Raw genomic sequence first — 26,678 nt, 5'->3', positions numbered from 1 at the left:
TGAAGTAAGAAATTCATTTTGGGAAACTCCCATTTGTACAACATATTATAGTTTAAAAACATTTTCACATGCACGAACTCACTCAGTAATTAAGCCCCACAGCAGCCCTGTATTGAAGGTGTTACTGTTTTAGAGCTAGGAAACTGAGGCTCAGGAGCTATTTTAAGAGCCTGCTAAAATAAAGAAAAAATATTTATATAAGCATTTATTTTACACCAATTTTTATTAGGCCTTTTCTGATGTTCTTAGTACACTATTCATTTTTGAAAGAGATGATGAATTCTAATTTTAAAAGTTATTGGATTAGTACTTCTTTACCAGAAGTCATAGTAAATTAAAAAACCCATTTACTTTTCTCTTTCTAAAATCCCATTAACAAATTTGTTAAGCATATTGCTTGTATTTTATTAAAACTGCATGAATTTGTTGCTTGAGAAACTGAAGGACTGCATTATTGGCTATAAACACTTAATATAGGGTAAGGGGTAATACCTACTAACTCCTGATATTTTCTTGGAATCTTTTAAAAAAATTTTATTTATTTATTTTTAGAGGCAGGGAGGGAGGGAGAAACAGAGGGACAGAAACATCAGTGTGTGGTTGCTTCTCTAGCACTCCCTACTGAGGACCTGGCCGGCAACCCAGGCATGTGCCCTGACTGGGAATGGAACCAGTGACCCTTTGGTTTGCAGGCCAGCACTAAATCCACTGAGCCACACCAGCCTGGGCTTTCCTTTGAATCTTGACCTTCAAAAAAACAACTACTTATGTCCACAATCATAAGAAAAGACTGTAAGATTGGATTTTTTTAATTTTAAGAGATTATAAGATGTCAAATATTGAGAACTAGTACACAAAGCACTTTGATTATCTCTCCTACAAGCTAAGTATTATGTGACCCAAATACTTCAATCCACACAACCATATGTCTATTGTTTACAAATTCTCACCTTACAACATTTTTATAGTTTTCTAAGCACTTACCCTACCACCAAAAAAGAGATTTGATGTATTGTTTACTTTGAATGCTGCCATGTTTCAGCAATCCCCTTTAGTAAAAAAGCACCTTTGAACCAATGTATGCAGGATTTCTGAAACACAGCACAACTAACATTTTTGACTGGAAAATTCTTTGTTGTGGAAGGTTGCCCTGTGTATTACAGGATGTTTGAGAGCATCTCTGGCCTCTACCCACTAGATAGCAGTAGCAACCCCTTCAGATTTAAAATCGAACAATGTGTCCAGACACTTTAAAATTTCCCATGTTTCCTCACAGGAGAAAAATAGAAATTTTGCCCTTATCTGGACATTAACAAACTTCCACCTACAACTGATGGGTAGGCTCAGCACAAGCAGGAAGTGAGGGGTAAGGCAGAGTTGTAAAGAGCCTAGCGAAACTTTGAAGAAATTCCCCAATGCAGAGTATAAAGACTTTTTTCTTCGGGTCCATGTACTCAAGGAAATGTCTATTAATGCCTTTGCTAGCCACTAAGGGACAGATTTCATAGACTATACACAACAAATAAAGTCTATACAAAAACAGGTTGGAAAACTAAGCAAACAAACAACTAAAACCCAGAGTAATCAATAAAAACAAACCCTGAAAAATGGAGAAAATCTGATTTACACAGTTAAAACATAATATTCAAAATGTGATGTTTTCAATAAAACATTACAAAGCATACAAAAAAACAATAAAAGTACAGCCCATTCCCAGGAGAAATTAACAAAAACTCTCCCTGATGAAGCTCAAACCTCATACTTAATAGAAAAAGACTTTTAATCAACTGTCTTAAACATTCTCAGAGTTCAAGGAAACCATGAACAAAGAGCTGAAGGACACCAGAACAATGTCTCAACAAATACAGAGTATCAATTAAGAGATACAAATGCTAAAGGAGAACAAAAAAAACAAGCAAAAACCAAAAACCACACTAGCTATAAAAAACTAATAACTGAAATTAAAAATTTAGTAGAGGGCTTCAATATCATACTTGAGCAGACTCTGAGAAAAAAGAATCAATAACCTTGAAGATACATCAATTATCCAGCCTAAGTAGCAGAAAAGTGTACAGAAAAATGAACAGAGCCTTAGAGACACATGGAACACCACCAAGAATATCAACATACGCCTAATGGGAAGTCCCAAAAGGACAGGAAAGAGAGAAAAGGGCAGAAAAAATTAAATTTAAGGAAACAGTGATTGAAAACTTTGATTTGAAAAAAGGTATGTATTTACATATCCAAGAATCTCAGTAAACTCCAAGTAGGATAAATTCAAGGAGATCCACACCACTCCAGCCAAGTTGCTCAGTTTGTTGGAGCATCATTCTGTACCCCAAAAGGCTAAGGGTTCAGTTCTCAGTCCAGGCACATACCCAGGCTGTGGATTCAATCCCTGCTCAGGGTGAATATGGGAGGCAACCAATTAAGATTTTTCTCTCACATCAAGGTATCTCCCTCTCTCTTTGTCCCTTTCTCTCTCTCTAAAATCAATAAAAACATATCCTCGGGTGATGATTTTTTAAAAATCCATACCAAGACACAGTATAATCAAACTGTTGAAAGAGAAAGAATCTTGAAAGAAGCAAGAGAAGACACTCAAAGTAGGCAAGGAATCCTCAATAAAATTGAGACCCAATTTTTCAGTAGGGAGGTCAGGAGGCAATGGGATAACATATTGAAAATAGTGCAAGAAAATATGTCAGCAAAAAATTCTATATTCAGCAAAACTATTCTTTGAAATTGAAGACATTCATACATTCCCAGATAAACAAAGCTGAAGGAATTCATCACCAGTAGACCTGCATACAAGAAATGCTCAAGACAGAAATGAAATGACACTAGAAAGATCTGAACTATACAAACAAATTTAAATATATACATATACATAAAGGCAATTATACAGGTTATATGTACAAATCAGTATTATTGCATTTTGGATTCTGAATCTTCTTTTTTATTCCTACATAATGTAAAGGAGTAAAACAGTGATCATAAATCTATGTGAGTGAGCACATGATGTATTAAGTTGTCATCTGTGACAACAACATACGGGGGGTGAATAGTTTTATATGAGAAAATATTCTGAATTCTATTGAACCAAAGGTGGTAACAGTTCAACAGAGACTCAAACCTCATTGTCTGCTGATTCCATATTAGCTAAATTACCTACTTGCTAAAACATATTTGTTGCCAGAATCAATACTTGAGGCATTTTGTGATCATCCATGGCCAGAGAAGACAATATTTTGAGTCACCTGGTACAGATATGCCCAGATGAAGTCAAACAAGGCAATGCTCCTTCTCCCTTCTTATTTAAGTAAGCTTTCTTTAGGCAGTCATCTCCCTTCTCATAATGTAAGCTTTCTTTAGGCAGTCAATTTAATGTTCTGTTTTTTGCATTTTGGTGCTTTTTGTTGGTGATTTTGCTATTTAAAGTAGCTCCCAAGCACTGTAATGAAGCGCTGTATAGTGTTCCCAAGTGCAAGAAAGCTATAATGTGCCTTTATGGGGAAAATACGTATATTAAATAAGCTTCATGCAGGCATGAGATATATAGTGCATTAGCCATACATTCAATGTTAATAACTCACCAACACATTAAATAAGGTATCTTCAAACAGAAACACGTATGAAACAAGGTTACATATTAATAAAATGGTTAAGATGTTGAGACAAGAGAATTACAGAAAATTAATCCTTTATCTCCCCAAAAGTGGTACTTCAGTATTTGCCAATGTAATATTCATGTAGCTTTACAGAACATAACTACCACAAATAAAGAGAACTAATTGTGGATTGTCAGAAGTTTAATAGGCTAGCTATAATTCCCTTGTAATAACCACCAAGAAAATAAAAAGTGTACAGAAAAGCAACAGAATACATAACAAAAAGTCAAACACAAAAGAAGGAAGTAATAAAAAAGAGCAAGAAAAAAGACAGAAAACTATAGAAAACAAAATTTAATTAGTTAAATTCTCTAGTGAAAAGCCACATTGACAGAATGGATTTTTAAAAAATAGGTCCTCAATATGCTGTCTAAAAGAAACTCATTTTAGATGCAAAGACTCAACAGATTGAAGGTAAAAACAAAGAAAAAGATATTTTGTGCAAATAGTAACCAAAAGTGAGCCAACACAGCTATACTTGCACCACACAAAACAAGACTTTAAGTCAAAAATTTTTACAAGAGTCAAAATAAGAACATTATCTATTGATAAATGGGTCAGTCCTTCAAGAAGATGTAACAGTTATAAACTGAAGCAAAAATTTACAAGCTGAGGAGAAAAACAGAATTCTACATTGGTAATCACAAAATTCAAAACCACATCTTAAATAGTGGATAGAACAACTAGGCAGAAGACTGAAAAGGAAATGGACCATTTGAACAATACTATAAATCTATAACACCTACAACATATACAGACAATACATCCCAATCCATCAGAATATGCACTTTTTCCAAGTACACATGGAATATTTTCCAAACAGACCATATTAGGTCAGAAAACAAGTTTCAGAATATTTTAAAAAATAATCAATGAAACCAAAAGTTGGTTCTTGCAAAGACAGCAAAATCACAAATCATCTTCACCGGGATTAAGGAAAAAAAAGACTAAAATTACCAAAATCAGAAATGAAACTGAAGCTATTACTATCAACCTTACCAAAATAAAGAGGATTATGAAGATACTATAAATGACTATATGCCAACAAATTAGACAGATCAGATCAAATGCACAAAAATTCCTGGAAACACACGAAGTGTCAACACTGACTCACATAGTAACAGAAAATCTGAACAAATCTCTAACCAGAAAACTAACTGAATCAGTAATCAAAAACCTCCCTGCAAAGAACAGCCCAGGAACAGGTTTCACTAAAGTCCACTAATCATCTAAAGAATTAATACCAATTCTTTTCAAACTCTTCCAAAAAATAAAAGAAAGAACACATCCTAACTTATTCTATGAGATCAGTGGTGCCATGATACCAAAGCCACACAGACATCATAGGAAAGCTAAATCTGTTTCTCACAAAGATGTCAGCTAGCAATTCGGAAAGTCCTTCACATGCACAGACTAGGGCTGAAATTAATATGTTATACTAAGATGAGCCAGGCCAGGTTTTCCAATGTCACAGAAAAAATTTACAAATAAACAAAAAGAGAATTCTAGAATGAGCTCAGTGTTGCTAACTAGAGTTGGAGGTAGCAGTGAAAACTCATGGTTTCAGGGTTTTGTATTTTAATATACACAAACAGAGACACACATATACATGTATTTCCTACCTCTATCTGCTGAGAGGGCCAAGAAGCACTAGCACCCCCCATAGAAATGAGAACACCAAACATCCAAATTTTGGATTCTAACTAGCATTCCTAATAAAAGTAACTATAGATCCATGGAGAAAACACAAGACAAGCCTGGAGTCTCTTCTGAAATCAGAAAATACAGAAAATGTTTAAAAAGAAATTTAAAAATGCAGGAGCCAATCCAAAAGAGCTCCCAATGACCAATAAAATAAATAATAATAGTATTGGATTATAACCAAAGGAATAAGTATTCTTGAATCCCAACTAATATAAGCAAACAATTTATTAATAAGTAAATAAGGGGAAAGTGACTCTTCCTTAGAAAAGAATTCCAATTAGTAAATGTAAAAAAAAGGAAATAAAGAATTCCAACATCCACCAATCAATGAATAATTTAGCGGGCAAAAGTTTAAGAAACAGCATATCTGCATAGCATCAAAGTATCTACCCCCAAATATTTATTACTTACAAACAGAAGATAACTTTTAAGGTATAACTTTATATCTGAAAACCTGGCAGACACTAACTTAAATAATGAAGGTTAACATCATCAGAAATAAGACATATTGATTCTCCCTAATACAACACACTGAGATCATATACTTCTATGGTATTTTTCCCAAAATCCATCATTTCACTCTTGAGAAAACATTTGACAAAACCAAATTGAGGGACACTCTACAAAATACCTGATTGGAAGGACACAGGGATGAGAACTAAGGGGGGTAGAAATGGGAGGGAGGTGGGGAGCACGGGGCGGGGGGGACTGGGACAGGAGAAATAGACAAAAAACTGTACTTGAAAAATAACTAAATTTAAAAAAATATGAAAAAAAAATACCTGATTGGTACTCTTTGAAAGTGTCAAGGTGAAAAAAGACAAGAAAAGACTGAAGAGCTATGGCAGGCTAGAGAAGACCAGAGAGACGTGACAACCAAATGTGATGCGGCATCATACACAGCATATTGAAAGAGAAGGACATTAGTGGGAAAATAAATGAAATTCAAACAGTTTCCAGTTTAATTTAACAGTATTGAATCAATGTTAACTTCTTGGTTTTGATCATTGTTGCATTGATATATAAGTTCTTAACATTAGGGAAAGGTGGATAAAGAATATACAAGAACTCTACTATTTTTGTGCTTTTCTTTAACTCTAAAATTATTTCAAAACAAAAAGTTTGTGCCTTTAAGATTTTAATGACAGAGCAAGAATCGTATATTTAAAAATATATAAACAGGATATAAAACAAAGTACAGATTTATTCCAACCACGTTAAAGAAAAATTAAAGAGAAGACTTAAAAACCTTAAAAAGCAAATACTTCAAAGCACTAAAAATGATATCTGATATTTAGAATAATAGATAGTTGTCTTTCTTCATACTTTTGGTATTTTCTTAAGTTTTCTACAATAAACAGAGATTACTTTCACATATAATGAAATTTTAAGAAAATTTAAAACAGAATTATAGATCTTGCACCAATACAAAAGATAAATTAAAGGATGACATAGACTAGGAAGTAGTAAGTTATTTTGGTAGTTAAAGAGTAAAATAATAAATATAGAAAACACAATCAATAAAATTAGGTATACAGTAGAACATAGTGAGTTAGAGAAAAAGAGATACTCAACCTAACCCACTAGAAAGCTAATGGGACTTTTATCAAATTAGGTAGAAGAGCTTAACAGAAAGCACAATAAATTCCATTGTTGACAAATTGGGCTTGAAGTACCTGTGGATCATCTGAGAGAATATATCCAACAGGAAACTGCAAAGAGAGGATGAAAACTCAGGTGGGAGACTGGGGCTAGAGACGAAGCAGGTAAAGGTGTCAAACTGAATAATTCCAAGTATTCAATGAAGCCATGCAGATGGCTGTCTACTCTTACCATCATAATGTAGGGCAATGAAAGAAATCCCAAAACAAAATCAGAGAGAATTCATCAAACAGAGAGTAAGCCAAAGTGAAGCTAACAGAATAAAAATAAAGAAACTGTCAAAGGGTTGGGGGAAAAAACCAGAAGAGACTGGTTTATCTTAATCCTGTAGGAGAAATCCTTATTTTCTAGCAAGCTTTGCTAGAGTTCAATTAAAATGAGAATTAAGTCACTTCCAATAGATTTGATAGTGAGTCTTTAATGATTACAGCCAAAGGAGCGGCACTGGAGACCAGTCAGCCTGTAGAGACCTGGGGAGTTGATGAATGAGCGGCTGTCAGTGAAAGAGAAAAATGGATTAGTAATAACTACATGCAAAAAAATGATTTCAGAAACTCAGGCATTTTTTTCACTTAAATATTCCCAATTGACTTAAAAGATTCAATTCTACATGTGATGGACTAGAGCCAGCTTAAAGTCAACATCAGGTATTATACTTCCAGCAAGACAACCTGAAAAGCCTCCTACAACAAAACACCTTAAACCGATATCCTAGCAGAACAGTGGTCTTAGATTTTAAAAAAAGATAAAGACAAAAAAAATGTAGAAAAACAAATAAAGAGAAGGTACAAACAAGAGAATAGAAAAAGTTTATCAATAATTTTTCAATATCAACAATCACTGTAAGTAACACCAACTAAACAAAACCAGTTAAGAGACTTTTGGCCACAATGGAGATGCAGCTAGACATACTTTGCCTCCTCACACAACCAAAAGTAGTACAACAACCAATTTAAAAACAAACAAGAAATGCCAGAAAATTGAACTGTGTGGAAATCCAACAGAGAAGAAGTTAAAGAAGAAACATTCACTAAAACCAGCAAAAGGGGCAGAGACTGGCAGATGGGGCAGAGAGGAGGCTCAGCAAGGCGGCAGCTGCAGGACTAGGCAGTCCCACGTTCACACGCAGAGAAACCAGAAAGAACAACTGGGGAATGAGACAGACCACACAACCCAGGGTTCCAGCACAGGAAACTAAAGACTCAAAACCTCTGGTGGTAAAAACCTGTCGGGGTTGCAGCAGCATGAGAAACTCTCAGCCTCACAGGAGAGTTCATTGGACAGATCTAGGACCACAGGGTCCTAGAATGTACACAAACCCATCCACCAGGGAATCAGTACCAGAAGGAGCCAATTTGCTTTGAGTAGCAGGGGAAGTGAATGAAAGCAGAGTGAAGGCTGAACAAGTGGCACTGTTCCCTTTTGGACCCCTCCCCCACATACAGCACCACAACACAGTGAAGTGGGTTGCCCCACCCTGGTAAATACCTAAGGCTCCGCCCCTTACATCACAACAGCTGCCTCCAGACCAAAAAAAAAAAAAAATGGCCCTAATGAAAGAAACAAAGCTCAAAAAATAGAACTAAGTGATGAAGAGATACCTGGCCTATTAGATGCAGAGTTCAAAACACTGGTAAATCAGAATGTTCACAGAAATGGTTGAGTATGGTCACAAAATAGGAGTAAAAAGTGAAGACTATGCAAAGTGAAATAAAGAGAAATGTACAGGGACCCAACAATGAAGGGAAGGAAACCAGGACTCAAATCAATGATACGGCCCAGAAGGAAGAAATAAACATTCAACCAGAACAGAATGAATAAACAAGAATTCAAAAAATTGAGGAGAGGCTTAGGAACCCCTGGCACAACTTTAAACATTACAACAATCAAATCATAGGGCTGCCAGGAGGAAAAGAGGAAGAGCAAGAAATTGAAAACTTATTTGAAAACATAATGAAGGAGAACTTCCCCAATTTAGTGAAGGAAATAGACTTCCAGGAAGTACAGGAAGCTCAGAGTCCCAAAGAAGTTGGACCCAAGGAAACACACACCAAGATACATCATACTTACACTACCCAAGATTAAAGAGAAGAAAAGAATCTTAAAAGCAGCAAGAGAAAAGCAGACAGTTACCTACAAAGGAGTTCCCATAAGACTATCAGCTGATTCCTCAAAAGAAACCTTTTAGACAAGAAGGGGCTAGAAAGAAGTATTCCAAGTCATGAAAGGCAAGGACCTACATCAAAGATTGCTCTATCCAGCAAAGCTATCATTTAGAGTGGAAGGGCAGATAAAGTGCTTCCCAGACAAGGTCAAGTTAAAGGAGTCCATCATCACCAAGCCCTTATTATAGGAAATGTTAAAGGGACTTATCTAAGAAATAGATGATCAAAACTTTGAATAGTAAAATGACAACAAACTCACAACTATCAACAACTGAACTTAAAAAAATCAAAAACAAACTAAGCAAACAACTAGAACAGGAAAAAAATCACAGAAATGGAGGTCACATGGAGGGTTATCAGTGGGAACAGGGAGGAAGGAGAATGGGGAAAAAGATACAGGGAATAAGAAGAATAAATGGTAGGTACAAAATAGACAGAGGGAGGTTAAGAATAGTATGGGAACTGGGGAAGCCAAAAAACTTGTATGTATGACCCATGGACATGAACTAAAATGGGGGAATGTGGGTGGAAGGGGTGGTGCAGGGCAGAGGGGAACAAAGGAGGTAAGAATATGGGACAACTGTAATAGCATGCTCAATAAAATATATTTTAAAAAAAAACAGTTAAAAGATTGTCCAAATGGACTTTTAAAAATCCAATAATTCTATACATAGGTGTTTACCCAAGTGAAATGAAAATATTTGTCTGCAGAAGATTTATATACTAATTTATTCATAATCCAGTTAAAACCTGGAAACAAATATTTAACTAGAGGTGTTTAGGTAAACAAAGGGTGGTAAACCCATACAACTGAAAGGAACAAACTACTGATATACCTAACAACACAGATGAACCTCAAAAACATTTTACTGAGGAAAAAAACAGACATTAAAATTCATACTGAATGATCCAGTTTCATGAAGTACACAGAGAAAGCATAGTAATATATTTCCTAAAAAAATTAAACCCGGAACTGTCAGAACCCAATGATTCCACTTCAGGTAATATATTCCAAGAATCCCATCATGGAGAGCATTTTGATACCTTTCAGATTGGAAGGTGCTGTGGGGGAATGACGAAGAGGTGAGGGATTAAGAAGTACAAATGTGTAGTTACAGAATAGCCATGAGGATGTAAAGTACAGCACAGGAAATGGAATAGCCAAAGAACTTACATATATGCCCCACTGACATGAACAACAGTGGGGGGATTGCCTGAGGGAGTTGGGGATGCTGAGTTGAGGGAGGCAAAAGAAGAAAAATTGGGACAGCTATAATAGCATAATAATAAAACATTTTAAAAAATCAATAAGTTAAATAATCTATATTAGAAATTATGTACAAACCGTGTAACAATAATACAATTTTGTTGAAAGTGAATAATAAAACATAACCCCTAAAATCTAACTTAGGTGTAATTTTTTAAAAATCCTCACCTGAAGACTTTTTTTCACTTGTTTTTTTAGAAAGGAGGGGACAGAAACACGTATGCAAGAGAGAAGCATCGATCGGTTGCCTCCACATGCACCCAGACAGAGGCTGCACGGTGAGACCAGGTCGAACCTGCAACTAAGGTATGTGCCCTCACCAGGAATCAAACCCACAACCTTTCAGTTATGGAACAATAACTGTGGCTCCAACCAAATGAGCCACACTGGCCAAGGCTGTAATTTTTTAAATAAATATTTCTTTGACCCATGAGTTACAAAGAAGTCATCATGGAAATTAAAAAATATTTATAATTGAATAATTGACTAATCAAAATCTATGGAATGTAGCTAAAGAAATACTTAGAAATTTACAATTAAACACTTATAGAAGATTGAATATTAATGAGTTAATGGTCCGGTTTAAGTTAGAAAAAGAACAGAGAAACAAAAACAATAGGAGATAGTGAACAAGGAAATTAAAATATAATGAAGAGGATTCACAAAGCTAAAATCAAGTGATTCAAAAAGACTAAGAATCTTGACAAGTCTCTGATAAAGCAGGTCATGAAAAACAACCAAATGCATATATATATAACATTAGGAAAGGAAATAATTACAGAAACCTCAAAGCTTTAGGTATATTTGAGTGCAGTGTTAGGCAGATTGTTTATTACAGATCATTACATATTTGGTCAACACGGCCACTGGTTTTTACTCACCGCCAACAGAAGACGCATTTATTTGCACATGCTAAGCTTGGGGTGGTTTCCATGCAACGATGGCTTTCGATGCCATAGAATGTATGTTTATAGCACCCTCCTCTCCCTCGGAGCATTGACTGAGTAAAAAACAAATGATAATTTAAATAAAATCCTCAAAGCATAAAAACAAAACACCAAGGCATTATTTCAAAAGGAAAAACAAACATGTGTTTTATAACCATAAATACACCTACAAGTAGCTGCACGATGCAGAAAACTAACACTTCAAGGGGGGACCCCCCAAAAAACCAGAATTATCCCCTGGAGGGCCGGCCCCTTGTAGTAAAGGCTTCCCCACAAGGAGAGGTGTCCTAGGAACCCATCTGTATCAATGCACAAGCTGGCTTGTTGTGAGAGGCTGTTCTGGGCTTCAGTGAATTGTTTTTGGAAATTCTTTCAGTGCATAAATTTCATGATGGGTGATTTACAAGCACACCTGCCCCCACCACACTGAGTCTTCAGCTATTTTTGACCAAAAATGTCATGACCCCCACCCCCATCATACGCCACCTTCCCTATTCACCCAATCAATTTCACCCCAAGAGACTTTTTGTTTGTTTCCTCAGAAGAAAAAAGTCCTAAAGGGGAACCGTTTTGCCAATGTGGAAGAGGTGAAACAAAAAATGGCAGAAGCACTAAAAGGCATCAAAATCAACAAGTCCAAAAAGTGGGAAAATGTCTCAATAGGTGTATTGCATCACATGGAGAGTACTTTGAAGGTGACTAAAATTCAAACATGTAAGAATAAATATACAATTTTTATAAATAAATTTGGGGGTCTGGGGGTTCCCCCACACCGTATAGTGTTTTGATAATGATTCTGAAACCTGATGAAATACCTAAAATTCATTAATTCTGAAAGCTCTATAGGAAGGACCACTGATACTTTCATTTTCAAATCCAACTAATTGTCTTAAATAATAACAATACATAATGCCAAGGGCTAGATGATACAGTCTCCAGAAAATGTGGGTAGCTGGTCACATGACAGAATATCCCTGCTTTAAATGAGGGAGGGTGAGCAGGGAATGCATCCTGGAGTACATTCTGTGTCAACAGTGGAATCTGAACATAATGAGACTGTCGAAGAGATAAACCACATGGATGTAAGAAGCAGATTATTTTTTTAAAACCTACTATGTAATATGTGAGTGATAAAACCACAAGAGGAAGTATAGGTAGTTTGAAAAAATATTGCATATAATTAGGGGTGGAGTCACAAGATAGCGTCAAGCTTTATAAGGTATCATAAGAAAGATGTGTCCAGAAGCTCTCATTAAGGTTGGCTTCATTTCAGTAAAAGGGAAAACCTGTGAGGAAGTCACACAAGAGAATTCATAAAGACTTGGCTCATAATACCAATGGAGGAGAGGGAAAAGGTACTTGCAGCCACTGGCATTCCCCACCAGAGGAGCAAGATAAGTGAGATTTTAAGCCTAAATAACTGAAATATGATGGGTTTAACAACAGCAACAACGAACAAGGAGACACAATTAGGTAGCCTTTATACATATTATATACATGTGTATGTATGTATATTACACATCAGTGTACTAATAACACTGTCCACAATGAAAGAAAATTATACATAAAAGCAACCAGCTTAATTATTACATTAGCTGATTGGAAAGTCTTATTTTTTTTGTCCTGATAAAAGGAGTTCCCCATCCATATCACTTAGTACAGTTGACCCTTGAACAAAACAGATTTGAAATGTGCGGGAACACTCAGATGAGACTTTTTTTCAATAAATACTGTCCATGTATTTTCTCTTCTTTATGACTTTCTTAATAACATTTTCTTTTCTCTAGCTTACTGTACTGTGAGCATACAGTATATAATACAAGTAACATGTAAAATATGTGTTAATCAGCTATTTGTATTACTGGTAAGGTATCCAGTTAAGTTTGGGGGAGTCAAGTGTTATATGCAAGCTTCCAACTGTCAGGGTCATGCCTTGGCTGGTGTGCCTTAGTGGACTGAGCGCCAGCCTGCAAACCAATTGTCAGCGTCAGGGCATCTAACCCCCATGTTATTCAAGATCAAATGTACTTGTATTAAGGGAAAAAAAGGAGTGAAGGAGGAAAAATATTGTTCAGGATAATGGTGCTTACAAACTCCTCAGAATTTCCAATAAAATATTCAAGAAGGTAAACATTCAAACCTTATAAATAGCACTGCAATATTAAAAGCCCACCAAATGCCAAACACAGAGAAATTTCCACTATCATACCAGTGGAGAAATAGAATGGAAAACATGCACATTTTCATTATTTACTGAGAATTTAATAGACCCGAGTATGCAATAGACTGTGTACGTGATGAGTAAGACAAAGCCCGTACTCAGGATCCGGTGTAAGAAAATGGCAAGTAAGTGGGCAAAAGGGCAATACCATGATAGGGTGATTGAATCTATCAAGATATTTTTTTAAGCAAAAGTAACTGACTCTAGCTAATTAAAATAGGAATTTGTTGAAAGGCTCTCATAGCTCATACAATCTCTAGAAAGGAAGGAATGAAGCAAGACTAACCACAGGACCACCGTTCAACCCCTCAAAATCCATCTGCTATAGACACCACCACTCTGTATATCACCACCGGCACCACTCCTCAGAAAGAGAGGCCACTGCAAAGAGCACAAGAATGAGTCCTTCATGTCACAGGCCCTTCCCATTGCTCACTCCCAACTCAAAGTCTCGGGCTGAAGAGAATGACTATCCTAGATGACACCCAGGTTGTCAAGGTGTGGTGCCAAGAAGCAGTATCAGCCCTCCTCGGTTTCTGAGGAAGGCAGTGGACCGTGGTTCCAAACAAAGGCCATTTAACAGGGTATCTCCTGCACGTGAACAGACTCAGATGTTGAGCAAGCAGAGGAAAAACAATTTTCCACTGAGGTGTTACTGTGCCCGTGGGACGGGTGGCCAATCCAGCCAGACTTGCAGAACCAGTGAGAACTTCCCAGAGGAGATATGCAAACTGAGTAATGAAGGGCTCAAAAGGATAAAGGGCTGGAGACAAGATGAGAGATGGCATGTTTTTTCTTTAAAAAATTGTTTTTATCTAAGTTTTATCCTTTGACACTTTAGATTTAAATTCACTATTCACTTTGAGTTAATTTTTACAAGAGGTGTGAAGTTTAAGATGATGTGTGTGTGTGTGTGTGTGTGTGTGTGTGTACTTCTGGTGTAGTTTATTGTTTGTAAGTTTATTTGCTTGTTTTGCCTAAGGATTTTAGAAAATGCCCCAGCACCATTTGTTGGAAAGGTTATCCTTTCTCTAAGGAATTGCTTTTGACTTTATAAAAAAATCAGTTAAGCTTATTTGTGGGTTTATGTCTGAAATTTCCATTCTATTCTATTGATCTACACGTCTATCCCTCCACCAACACCGCACTGTTTGGATTAGTGAAGTGAGAATAAGCTCCAGTATGAATGTGGATGATCCCTCCCATTTTATTGTCAACACTGTTTAAGATATTTTAGGGTCTGTGCCTTTTCTTATAAATTTTAGAACAAGCTTATTTGTTGCTACAAAAACCTTACTGGGATTTTAATAGGATCTGCATGAAACTTATGACCAAACTTGGGAAAATTGACATTTTACTATGCTGAATCTTCTAATCCATGAGCATTTATTTAGATTTCATTATTTTCTGATTTGAAATCTTTCCTCATTTCTAATATATTTATTGCTATAAATTTCCCTCTGAGTACTACTTGAGCTGCATCCCAGATAGTTTATTTTTATTAGCATTCAGTTCTATGTATTTTTTCATTTTCTTTGAGACTTCCTCAATGAAAGACTTATTCAAGGATGTGTTATTTAATTTCCACAACTTTACCAAGTTTCCCTTTGTTTCTATTATTGATTTCATATTTGATTCCATTATGGTGGGAAAACACACTATATGACTTCAGTTCTTGTAAATCTACTAAAGTGTGTTCTGTGGCCAAGATTATAGTTTATTTTGGTGAATGTTCCAGAAGTGCTTGAAAAATATACATTCTTATGTTTTTGGGTGATATGTTATATATACGTCAATTAGATCCTGTAAGTTGTACTGATTTTCTATTTCCTTGTTGATTTGCAGTCTAATAGTTCTAGTAGTTTTCTGAGAGAGGGTTGTGAAGTTCCCAACTATAAATGTGGATACTTTTAATTGTTCCATTCAGCTACATTTATATTTGCTTTCTTTATTTTGAGCCTATGATGTTTAGTGTATACTCATTCAGTGTAGATAGATCCCTTTATCATTATAAAATGCCCTGCTTGTTTCCTCTGGCTGTCATTCCTGTTTCTCTTTTCTTGATTTCCTTCAAGTTACTTAAACATTTTTGGGATTCCATTTTAACTCATATTGAGTTTTGACTATCTCTTGGGATAGTTTTTGCAGTGATTGTTCTGGGTATTGTGATATGCATACATGACTTACCACAGTAATGTCAACAATGTCTACTGATGTCAGCATTTTGCCATTTGAGGTGAAATGTGGCTACCATTAACTTTCACTCTTTTAAATTGTTGAGTATCACATGGTACTATAATTTTTGTTTCAATCATCAAATATGATTTATAAAACTCATGAGGAAAATCATCATCTACTATATGTACAGGTATTTATGCTCTTTCCATCATTCTTCCTTCCTTCCTGGTGCTCCTAGACTTTTTCTTTTATCATTTCACTGGGGTCGAAGAATTTCCTTTAGCCAATCTTTAAGGAAAGATCTGCTGTCAACAAATTCTTTTTATTTCTTACTTGATAATGTCTTTATTTTCACTCTCAAAGGGTAGTTTTGTCATAGAATCCATGGTTGACAGTTCTTTTAACACTTGAAATATGTGTACCACTTCCCTCTGGCATCCATGATTTCAGATAAGAAATCTGATCTCAAATTGATGTTAATGTATTGTTTATCTCTAGCATTTTTCAAGATATTTTTATTTTTTAGTCTTTAAGTAATTAATTTTAAGGTGTGTTGATGTGTATTTCTATGCTTTCATACTGTTTGGAGTATGCTCTGTGTAGTCAGATTGGGTATATTCTTTTGACTTGTCCTGTTCATATATCATTCTACTGATCTGCTAAGGTCATTGATCCTGTCCTCTCTCATCTTTTGATGCAGACCCTAGCTCATGGAGTCCACCACATTGTGGATGAGACACAAGACAAATTCACATGGACTACCGAGTCCTGTGGAGGAAAAGGGACAGCGTGGCTTCTCCCTCAAGAGGAGAAAAAGCTTGGAGCACTTTGGCCACCCTCTCTGGAGGAGAGCACCCGACCCTTGCCTGGACAGGCTTTTATTGGGTTCAATTTGCACAGAAATAAAGCTCATCAATCGTCCGGCAGAAATGATTAAACAATAGATAACATTCGAAGAACTGTGAGGGCTTATTCTGAGTCAGAGTCAGTTAGTTAAAGGGCCATAAAACTTTGGGAATACAAACTCATTTCGGGCTTGGACCCTTATTATTTAAATTGAGGGTATTAGCAAAGCAGGTTTCATAGGAGTTTATGCATTCTTTCTCAGGCTTGATTGCCCAGGGAACCAGCCCTTTTCAACACAGGGTTGCACCGCCTTCTGTCACTGTTTCAGGCTTAAGTCAGGCAGGGGAAGTAAGGCAGCCAAGAGATTAGGAGACTTCTTAGACAGAATAAGGACTGAGGCTATGTCAAAGCTGAGGGGTGAGAGTCCATCACCCTTTTTTTCTATAGCCCCTTAAGTCCTTCCCTGGGGACCCCCATAATCATGCCTGTCTTAGGTTGTCCCTCCCTTGAGGAATCTTACTCATCACTGGCTAACTGATAAAGCATTGGGGGCCAGGCAGGGTGAAGTAAAAGGAGCAGAGGCGGTGCCCCTGCAAGGAAGATAAGCTTTGTCTCCTTAGTGGCTTATGGTCCCAAGGTCGCTCACTCAGCCTTAGCTGGGGGAGGGGGGCGGGGGGCAGTGGTTAAAGCTCCTGAAACCAGGCAGGACAATTCCCAACAATCTTTATTGTTGTGTCCCCTGAGTGACTGGGTTTTTTTTCTGTTATTGTATTTTTAAGTTGTATAATTCCCTCTTGGTTCTTTTTATACCTTCCATTTCTTTGTGGAGTTTTATTTTTTCCTTTATTTCAAGAAAATTTGTAACAGATGCATTTTTATGACAGGTGCTTTAAAATCCTTGTCAGATTTTTCCACCATCTGATTCATCTGATGTTGGTGTTAGTTCACAGTGTTTTCCTTTTAAGTTGTGACTTTTCTTGATTCTTGATGTGACAGGTGATTTTTTTATTGCATTGCAGACATCTGCCTATTATATTAGAAGACTCTAGACTCCATTTTTTATTTTAGAATGCAGTCACCTTGTTTATGTTGAGTGTGCAGTCCTGGAGTATTTTTAAGTGCTACAGTTCCAATGGCAGTTTAAATTTTCAGAATGTCTGCAGTCTAATTTTGCTTGGGTTCCCACTGGTCTTTGCTGGTGCCATTGGGGCAGAAGGGGTTTTCCAAGATAACCTACTAGCAGGGGTGGGGGTGCCTATCAGTGGAGGAGGTAAGTCTCAGGCCAGCAGGCTTCCCATGGCAGGCTATTTGCGTAGCAGTCACTCTGGCCAATGGTCCCTGGAAGCCTCGGTAACTGAGTGGGAGATAGAAGTCTCAGGCCACAAAATCAAAGAGGCTTCCCTGGCTGGGCCACTTCTTGCAGTGGGGTCCCTCTTGCCAGTGTCACTCAATTACATGGTATCTCTCAGTGAAGGAAGGAAGCCTCGGGTCCAGCAGGAAAGAAGAGCATTCCATAGCCAGATCACTTGTTACAGGGACAGAGTGGTGGGGAGAGATCTTCATAACTCTATTTCACTCAGATACCTAGGTATCTTTTGGCAGGAGAGGTAAATTGCAGACCTAGCAGGAAAGGAGAGTACTTGCTCAAATGCTTATTGTTAGTGGGGTTTCAAATCAATCCCCTTTGCCAGTGGCTCTGGACTCACTTGATCACGTTGAAGGCATTCCCATTCTATACTGTGAGAAATGAGCCTTCATGGGTGGCCATCTGTTGCAAGATTAAGGGTCAGAAAACAAAGGGACATGTTGCCTTCTTCCTTAGGTGGGGGGCAATATAAGACATCCTGCTGGTCTGTTTTTCCTCCCATGTTGCAAAAACCAGCCTGGCTTACTTTTACCACTTTTCAGAGTTCTTGTTTGGTTGCCTCTTGTGTTTTCCATGGTTTAGAGTTGTACACTGCAGGAATGAGCAGGGAGAAGAGTTTATGCCATCTTGTCCAAACCAGAAGTCTTCAAATATTACATTTTTAAATGATATGCACCTGCATCTGAAAATTAGAGGATGATCAAGGTGGAAAGGGAGAAGACTGGAGAGCAACAGATGCTTAGAATTCATGTTATGAATCTAGGGGGGAAAAATATGGATAGCCTGGGATTCAATAATCTGTGAATTCTTGTCCTTGAGGTAAGTACGAGCCTGAGAAAATACACCTGTAGCCCTTCAGAGCCACAAAGAAAGAAAACAAGACACTATCACTAGGCAGAATCTGTGCACATCAATTTGAAAATAGAGAACGGGGGAGGAAAGAAGGCATACAAATTTTTGATGGGTCTCTCTAAACATCTTGCAAGAAGAGGCACTGACTATTTTTATATAGGCTATGTTTTCAAAAAGGTTTGTATAGACAATAGCCTTGGAAGACAGTGTGTCCTTCTGCAGCAAAATGATAGCTATCTTTATTGACCAGTATAATAAAAAAGTGTCCTGCACTGGCCAGGTGGCTCAGTTGGTTGGAGTATCGTCCCGTGAACCAAAAGGTTGCAGGTTCTATTCCCAGTCAAGGCACATATCTAGGTTGTGGGTTCAACCCCTGGTCAAGACACAAACAGGTGGCAACTGATAAATGTTCCTCTCACACATCAATGTTTCTCTCCCTCTCCTGCCCCGTGCCTCTCCCTCCCTCTCTCATTTCATCAATAAACATATCCTCAGGCGAGAATGTGTTTAACAAAAGATGTGTCCCTCAAAGGCAAATGTCAAGCAGAATTATTCCTAATTATAAGATTCATATTTCCTGAGTGTAGGGGTCTTCTCTCATAATGTATGTACAGATGTTATCCGGTCCCCATAGAGCTGCTTTATTGGAACTGGGACTTGGGATCCAGGGAAAATGATGATATTCTGGTTACTGCTGTTATCATGAGTAATAAGCTGTCCTTATCTCCTGCCACCATCCATGAAACTGTGGCTGGCTAACTTGTTAGCTTGCAAGTAGCGCAAAATTTCAGACTCTTCCATTTTTGACAGGGAGGAAGAGCACAGTGCACAGGCCGATACAGCCTATGTGCCGAATCCAGTCTACTGTTTGCAACTGTAAGTAAAGCTCTGTTGGGGTGGTGTCACCCTTATTTATTTACTTAATGTCTACGGCTGCTTTTGTGCTACAATGGCAGAGATGGGAAGTTGTAACACAGATCACATGACCCACAAACCTAAAAGAGTCGCTATCTGGCTCTCTAAGAAAAAGCTTGCTTACCCCTAACTTACCTTTTTCATACTGTAGAGCAAAATAAATTCCAAACTGATTACACAAACTTAAAAAATAATACAAATACGAGGAGGATTTTTAGGTATATTTTATTGATTATGATATTACAGTTACCCCAATTTTTTTCTCCCTTTTATCCCCCTCCACCCTGCACCACCTCCACCTTCCAGAATTCCCTTTATTTCATGTCCATGGGTTGAACATTTAAGTTCTACGGCTCCTCCATTTCCTATACTGTTCTTAATACCCCCCCATCTATTTTCTGCCTTCCAATTGTATTTCTTACTCTCTGTACCTTCTCTCCCATTATCTCCTTCCCCTTCCCCACTGATAACCCTCCATGTGATCTCCATTTCTGTGGTTCTGTTCCTGTTCTAATTGTTTGCTTAGGGTTTTTTGTTTGTTTGTTTGTTTGTTTGTTAGGTTCAATTGTTGGTATTTACAAGTTTATTGTCATTTGATTATTCATAGTTTTTTATCTTATTTGTTAAATAAGTTCCTTTAACTTTTTATATAATAAGGGCTTGGTGATGATGAACTTCTTTAATTTGACCTTATCTGGGAAGCATTTTATCTGCCCTTCCCTTCTAAAAAATAGCTTTACTGGATAGAGTAATATTGGATGTACATCCTTGCCTTTCATGACTTGGAATATGTCTTTCAAGCCCTTTCTTGCCTGTAAGGGTTCTTTTGAGAAACAGGCTGGTAGTCTCATGGGAACTCCTTTGTAGGTAATTGTCTCCTTTCCTCTTCCTGCTTTTAAGATTCTCTCCTTATCTTTCATCTTGGGTAATGTAATCATGATGTGCCTTGGTGTGTTCCTCCTTGGGTTCAATTTATTTGGGACTCTCTGAGCTTCCTGGACTTCCTGGAAATCTATTTCCTTTGCCGTGTGGGGGAAGTTCTCCTTCATTATCTATTCAAATAAGTTTTCAATTTCTTGCTCTTGTTCTTCTCCTTCTAGCATCCCTAGATTCAGATGATGGAACATTTAAAGTTGTCCCAAAGGTTCCTAAGCCTCTCATTTTTTTCAATTCTTGTTTCTCAATTCTGTTCTAGTTGGATGGTTACTTCCTCCTTTTATTCCAAATCATTGTTTTGAGTCCTGGTTTCTTTCCCTTTACTGTTGGTTCCCTGTATATTTTGCTTTATTTCACTTTGTGTAGCTTTCATTTCTTCCTTCACTTTCCTACTGAGCTCAATCAATTCTGTGAGCATCCTGATTACCAATGTTTGAACTCTGCATCAGATAGGTTGTCTATCTCCTCATCACTTAGCTCTTTTTCTGAAGTTTTGACCTGTTCTTTCATTTGGGCCTTATTTCCTCAATTCAGCGCACCTGTTAAGTTGTAAGGTGGTGGAGCCTTAGGTATTCGCCAGGGCAGGGCAACCCTCTTTACTGCATTGTGGCATTGTTTGTCACAACAGGGGAGGGGTCAGAGAGGGAACAATGATGGTCGTTGGCTCCATTCTAGCCCCCTTTCCAACAAACTCTCCCCCTGTGAGGCTAGGAGTTTCTCCTGCCTTCACAACCCCCACAGTATTTTATAGCTAGAGGCTTTGAGTCTTTAGTTTCCAGGGGTTAGCCAGCCCCTCCTTGCCCACACAGTCTGCCCCCTTACAGTGAGTTCTCTCCATCCACCCAGCTGCCTGTCTCTGCCCCACAAGGAGGATTTGAGAAAGATGGAGGAGCAGGAAGCACCAGAAATCTATTTTGCCCACCTAGACAACTGCACTGGAGAATCTGTCTGATATAACTGTTTTTCAAACTCTGGGGTCTGATGAAGGCTTCTAATTTCCAGGGGAAAGCCTAAATGGTTCGTTTTTGTCAATTACAGCTCTTAAAAGAGCAAGAACTACCCATACACCAACACCAGCCACAAGGTAGGCAGCTGTGCACCTCTTCCTGGCACAGCTTGGGAGTACTAGGGTAGGTAAAAATGACCATGTCCTCCAAATACCGGGAATCTGTGTCCTGATTTCTGATTGCTGCTTCTAATCACAGAGGGGCAGACAAAGAGGTGAGCAGACATTGTTGTTGTACCGCCTGTCATCTTTGCAAGCCATGCCCCCTCAGGCTGAAGTGATTTCCAGAAGACTTAAAGGGCCACTCCCTATTTTTATCTGGCCTTCATTTTTTGTTTTCCTCCTTTCAGGAGGCTCATACACACACAAAAAAAAACTAGAATAAAAAACAACTGCAATTTTGAGAAGACATTAGGTTTACAACTCAGCCAGAGCCTCAGTACCAGAAACAGCCTACAAAAATACAATAAGAAAACAAGAAAAAAAAATCTCTGGGGAAGACTTACCACATTACTAGATTCAAATGTCCAGTATTCAATGACAACAATAAAAAAATCACAAAGCATACAAAGACACATACAAGTATGTATGGCCCATCAAAGGAAAAAAAATAATTCAACAGAATCTGTCCCTGAAAAATATTTCATGGCAGATATATCAAGCAGGCTTTAAAAAAAAAAAGTGTATTCAACATGCTCAATGAATTAAAGGAAGATATGGAGAAAGGCAATAAAACAAGTGCGAACAAAATAGAAATATCAACAAAGAGATAAAAAGTCTTCACAAAAACCAAAAAGAAATTCTGGAGTACTAGAGTATAATAATTTAAATAAAAAATTCATTAGAGGAATTTGGAGACATATTTGAGTTTGCACAAGAATCAGTGAACATGAACATAAGACCACGGAAATTATCGAGGCTAAGGAGAGGAAAAAATGACGAAGAAAAGTAGAAAGCCCATGCAACCTAAGGGACATCATCAAGTGGAACAACATGTGCATCATAAGTGTCAGAAGGAGAGAGAATATATGAAGAAATAATGACTGAAGACTTCTCACATTTGAAAAGAGATATGACTATGAAGTATCCAAGAGGCTCAACAAACTCCAATAAGATGAACTCAAAGAGATCCACACCACAACACATTATAATCAAATTTTCAAATCTTGAAAATGGTGAGACTTCCGCCAAGATGGAGGCATAGGTGGATGTGCCGTGCCTTCTCACACAACCAAGATTAGAGAAAACTAAATATTAGCAACAGAAAACACAGCCAGAACACGGAAAATTGAACTTTTCGGAAGTCCGTTAACAACAAATTCTTCAGCCTGACCGGTAAGGGGCGAAACCAGCGGCTGGCGGAGCAGGGTTGCACAGGAGGACTCGGCCAGACACACTCAGGCCAGTGGAATCCAGGCGCAGGGTCAGACCTAGTGAGCGACCCAGCGAGCAACCAGGCGAGCAACCGCGGGGGAGACAGCCAGGCCCGGGACTGCGTGTTGACTGAGGTCGTGCATTTGTGCGAGGGTGGACAGGCGAGGGAGTGGGCGGTTGGACCGGGCCGGCAGGTCCCCACGGCAAGCGGCAGTGGAGGGTGCTGCCATTTCCCTGCTCTGACCCCACCTCCACATACAGCGTCATAACCCAGCGACTCTGAGTGGCCCGGCCCTGGTGAACCACATAAGGCACTGCTCCTCCACACCCAGCTGTGAGAAGCGGCAGAGGGGGTCGCCACGTCCCCGCTCTGGCCACGCCCCCACAGACAGTGTCACAACCCAGCGACCTGGGAATCCAAGGTGCCGCTTCTCACACTTAAAGGGCCCAAACAGACCAAGAATGGCGCAGGAGGATCTCAGAGCCCCAGAGCCAATAAATCTAAGCGATGAAGAAATAGCAAAACTCACAGACGCACAGTTTAAAACATTGGTGATCAGGATCCTCACAGAACTGGTTGATTATACCGACAAATTAGACAAATATATGAAGGCGAAACTAATTGAAATGAATGGAATTGCACAGGACACCAATAGCAATGAAAAGGAAACTGGGACTCAAATCAATGGAGTGGACCAGAAGAAAGCAAATAATGGCCAAACAAAAAAGAGTCAAGAAGCAAGAATTCAAAGAAATGAGGAGAGTCTTAGGAACCTCCAGGACATCTTTAAACGCTCCAACATCCGAATTATAGGGGTACCAGAAGGGGGAAAGGCACAGCCACCAGTGGAAAACTTATTTGAACAAATAATAAAGGAGAATTTCCCCAATCTGGCAAAGGAAATAGACTTCCAGGAAATCCAGGAAGCTCAGAGAGTACCAAAGAAGTTGGACCCAAGAAGGAACACACCAAGGCACATCGTAATTACATTAGCCAAGATTAAAATGAAGGAGAGAATCCTAGAAGCAGCAAGAGATAAGGGGACAGTCACCTACAAAGGAGTCCCCATCAGACTGTCAGCGGATTTCTCAAAAGAGTCCTTACAGGCAAGAAGGGGCTGGAAAGAGGTATTCCAAGTCATGAAATCTAAAGACCTACAACCAAGATTGCTCTATCCAGCAAAACTTTCATTTAAAATGGAAAGACAGATAAGGTGCTTCTCAGATAAGATCAAATTCAAGGAGTTCATCATCACCAAGCCTTTATTATATGAAATGTTAAAGGGACTTATCTACGAAAAAGAAGTTAAAGAAACATGAACAGTGAAAGGACAACAAACTCACAGTTATTAACAACCACACCTAAAACGAAAGCAAACTAAAAGGACAGCTAGATCAGGAGTGGAAACAGAGAAATGAAGATCTCAAGGAGGGTTAGCAACAGGGGAGTGGGAGGAGGAGAAGGGGGGAGAAGGTACAGAAAATAAGTAGCATAGACAGTAGATAGAAAATAGATGGTGGGGGCAAGAATAGCATGGGAAATATAGAATCTAAAGGACTTGAGACACATGGTCATAAACTAAAGGGGGGGTGATGGTGGGGATGGGGGGTAGGGTGGAGGGGAATAAAGGGGGAATAGAACAACTGTAACAGCATAATCAATAAAAAATTTAAAAAAAAAAGAAAAGAAAATGGTGAGAAAGAAATGAATCATCATATACAAGGGATCTTCAATAACAGTATCTACCAATTTCTCATCAGAAACTTTGGAAGCAAGAACACAATGGATAAATATTGAGTGCTAAAAGAAAAAAACTCTCAACCAAGAAATCTGTATCTGGCAAAACTGCCCTTCAAAAGTGAGGGAGAAATCATGACATTTCCAGATAAAGAAACCTGAGGAGTTGGAGTCTTCAAAACTTCTTTCTAGAAATAGATAAAATGAGCAGACAGAAAAGTCATCAAGGATATAAAATGACTATTATCAAATCAACTTCCAGTCTGGGTTTGGATTTATTGGAGCTTTATTTGGGGCTGGGGAGAGGGAAAGAGAAAAAGTTATACAAAGAAAAGACAGGACAGGGACCCTTTTAACACAGGCCTCCCTCATATCCCTGTTACCTTCTACAATGAAAGATAAAAGTGCTTTATCATATATGATATATGCTGTACACAGGGTCTAGCAGAAGTAACACCTTTTTGAGTGTGGTTGGTAGGGCAATAATATGGGTTTAATCATTTATAGTTTTAATTTGAACATGTCACCTAAAATGTCATATGGTATGCTTCAGTGTGATATTGTTATGTTACAGAATTACATTCTTATGATTTTGTTATAAAATATTTTATAATAAAAAGGGGCATTCTTTAGGCTGTACCTCTGCGTATGCATATACTATATATGCTATATATGAGCTATACATATATACACATACTTATGATAAATATGTCATATTTATTTTCTAGACTAGAACACTGCAATGGTAAGGAGAGGAAAATAGACTGTCAATTAAATTAAGTATGCAAACATCAAATAGACAAGTCCTCCTCCATCAGCATCCTTAAAGCTATGTTTTTCTGGCTAAAAGAATCTCCTGCTCTCCTGGTTTAGAAAATAAAGATAGCAAAGCCACAAAGTCTTGGCAGAATGCTTGCCAGGCCCTCAATCTTTCTGTCAAATACTCCTTGACATAAAACTAAAAAAGGTAAAACTCACACTTCCTGTAATGCACTTCTCTCAGTGTTCTAATCTAAACCCCTATCTATACACCATGCAAGTTGCTTTGGTTCAGCTCAGGGCTTTCAATAGTTCAAGTTTTGTCATTCTTCACTATGACTGTTTTCCCTGTGACACAGCAGCAAGTCATGACCACTTCCTTAGAAGTAGCCAATATTATCTGGTTCAGGTACCTACAGTGGCATCACGCACACCCCAAAACTCAGTGGCTTAACATGACACATGTATTATTTTTCTCTAGTAATTCTTTAGGTTAGCTTGGTGGTTTTTCCACTCCCTGTGTTACGCGTTGAAGTCGCTCGTGCAGCTGTACTCACAGGGAGTTTGGCCGGGGCTGCACATCAAAGAAGACTGCCCTCAGATTTCTGACAGTTGATGCTAGCCAGCTAGGACACCTTGCTCCTCCTTCATTCAGGTACTCTAGACTGTTAGACTGGCTTTTTTATAGCACAGGAGCTGGGTTACCAGAGGAAAGAGTCCAAGAGGACAGGCTTCAGTATGCAAACACTTATCAAGCCTCTGCTTGCATCATGCTTTGCTAATATGCCACCGACCAAAGCAGATCACACTGATTGCCAAGCCTAGAGAATTAACAAAGTGTTTGAATACTGGGAGTCATGGTTCATGGAGGGCTACCCAGTTAATGGACTCCTACATCATTTATAATAATTACATTCATCTCCAAGCCTTAAGGCAAAAATCCTCACGTTAGCGATAATTTATTAGTTTTCAAAGAGCTTTTACACTCAATGTAACAGCTAATACCTCTAGATCAATTTTTTGGCATAATAAAATCCTTTTAACTTTTGGTGATTATTGTGGTTCTCTAGG

General features: G+C 38.1%; 1 protein-coding gene across 1 annotated transcript in view; it reads right to left on the bottom strand.

The window, feature by feature from the left end:
• The window catches only part of LOC119042035 (S-adenosyl-L-methionine-dependent tRNA 4-demethylwyosine synthase TYW1), a 179,111-nt gene that overhangs the window by 86,768 nt on the left and 65,665 nt on the right, over window positions 1-26,678 (bottom strand). The window contains exon 10 of the mRNA XM_037135582.2: window positions 11,351-11,469. Coding sequence (XP_036991477.2) covers window positions 11,351-11,469 — 119 coding nt within the window. The remainder of the gene's footprint in view (window positions 1-11,350; window positions 11,470-26,678) is intronic.

The sequence above is a fragment of the Artibeus jamaicensis genome, unplaced genomic scaffold (genome assembly GCF_021234435.1).
Source record: "Artibeus jamaicensis isolate MK-2021 breed Jamaican fruit bat unplaced genomic scaffold, CSHL_Jam_final contig_3182, whole genome shotgun sequence".
Classification (NCBI taxonomy): Eukaryota; Metazoa; Chordata; class Mammalia; order Chiroptera; family Phyllostomidae; genus Artibeus; species Artibeus jamaicensis.
This window is presented reverse-complemented; position numbering and strand designations above follow the sequence as displayed.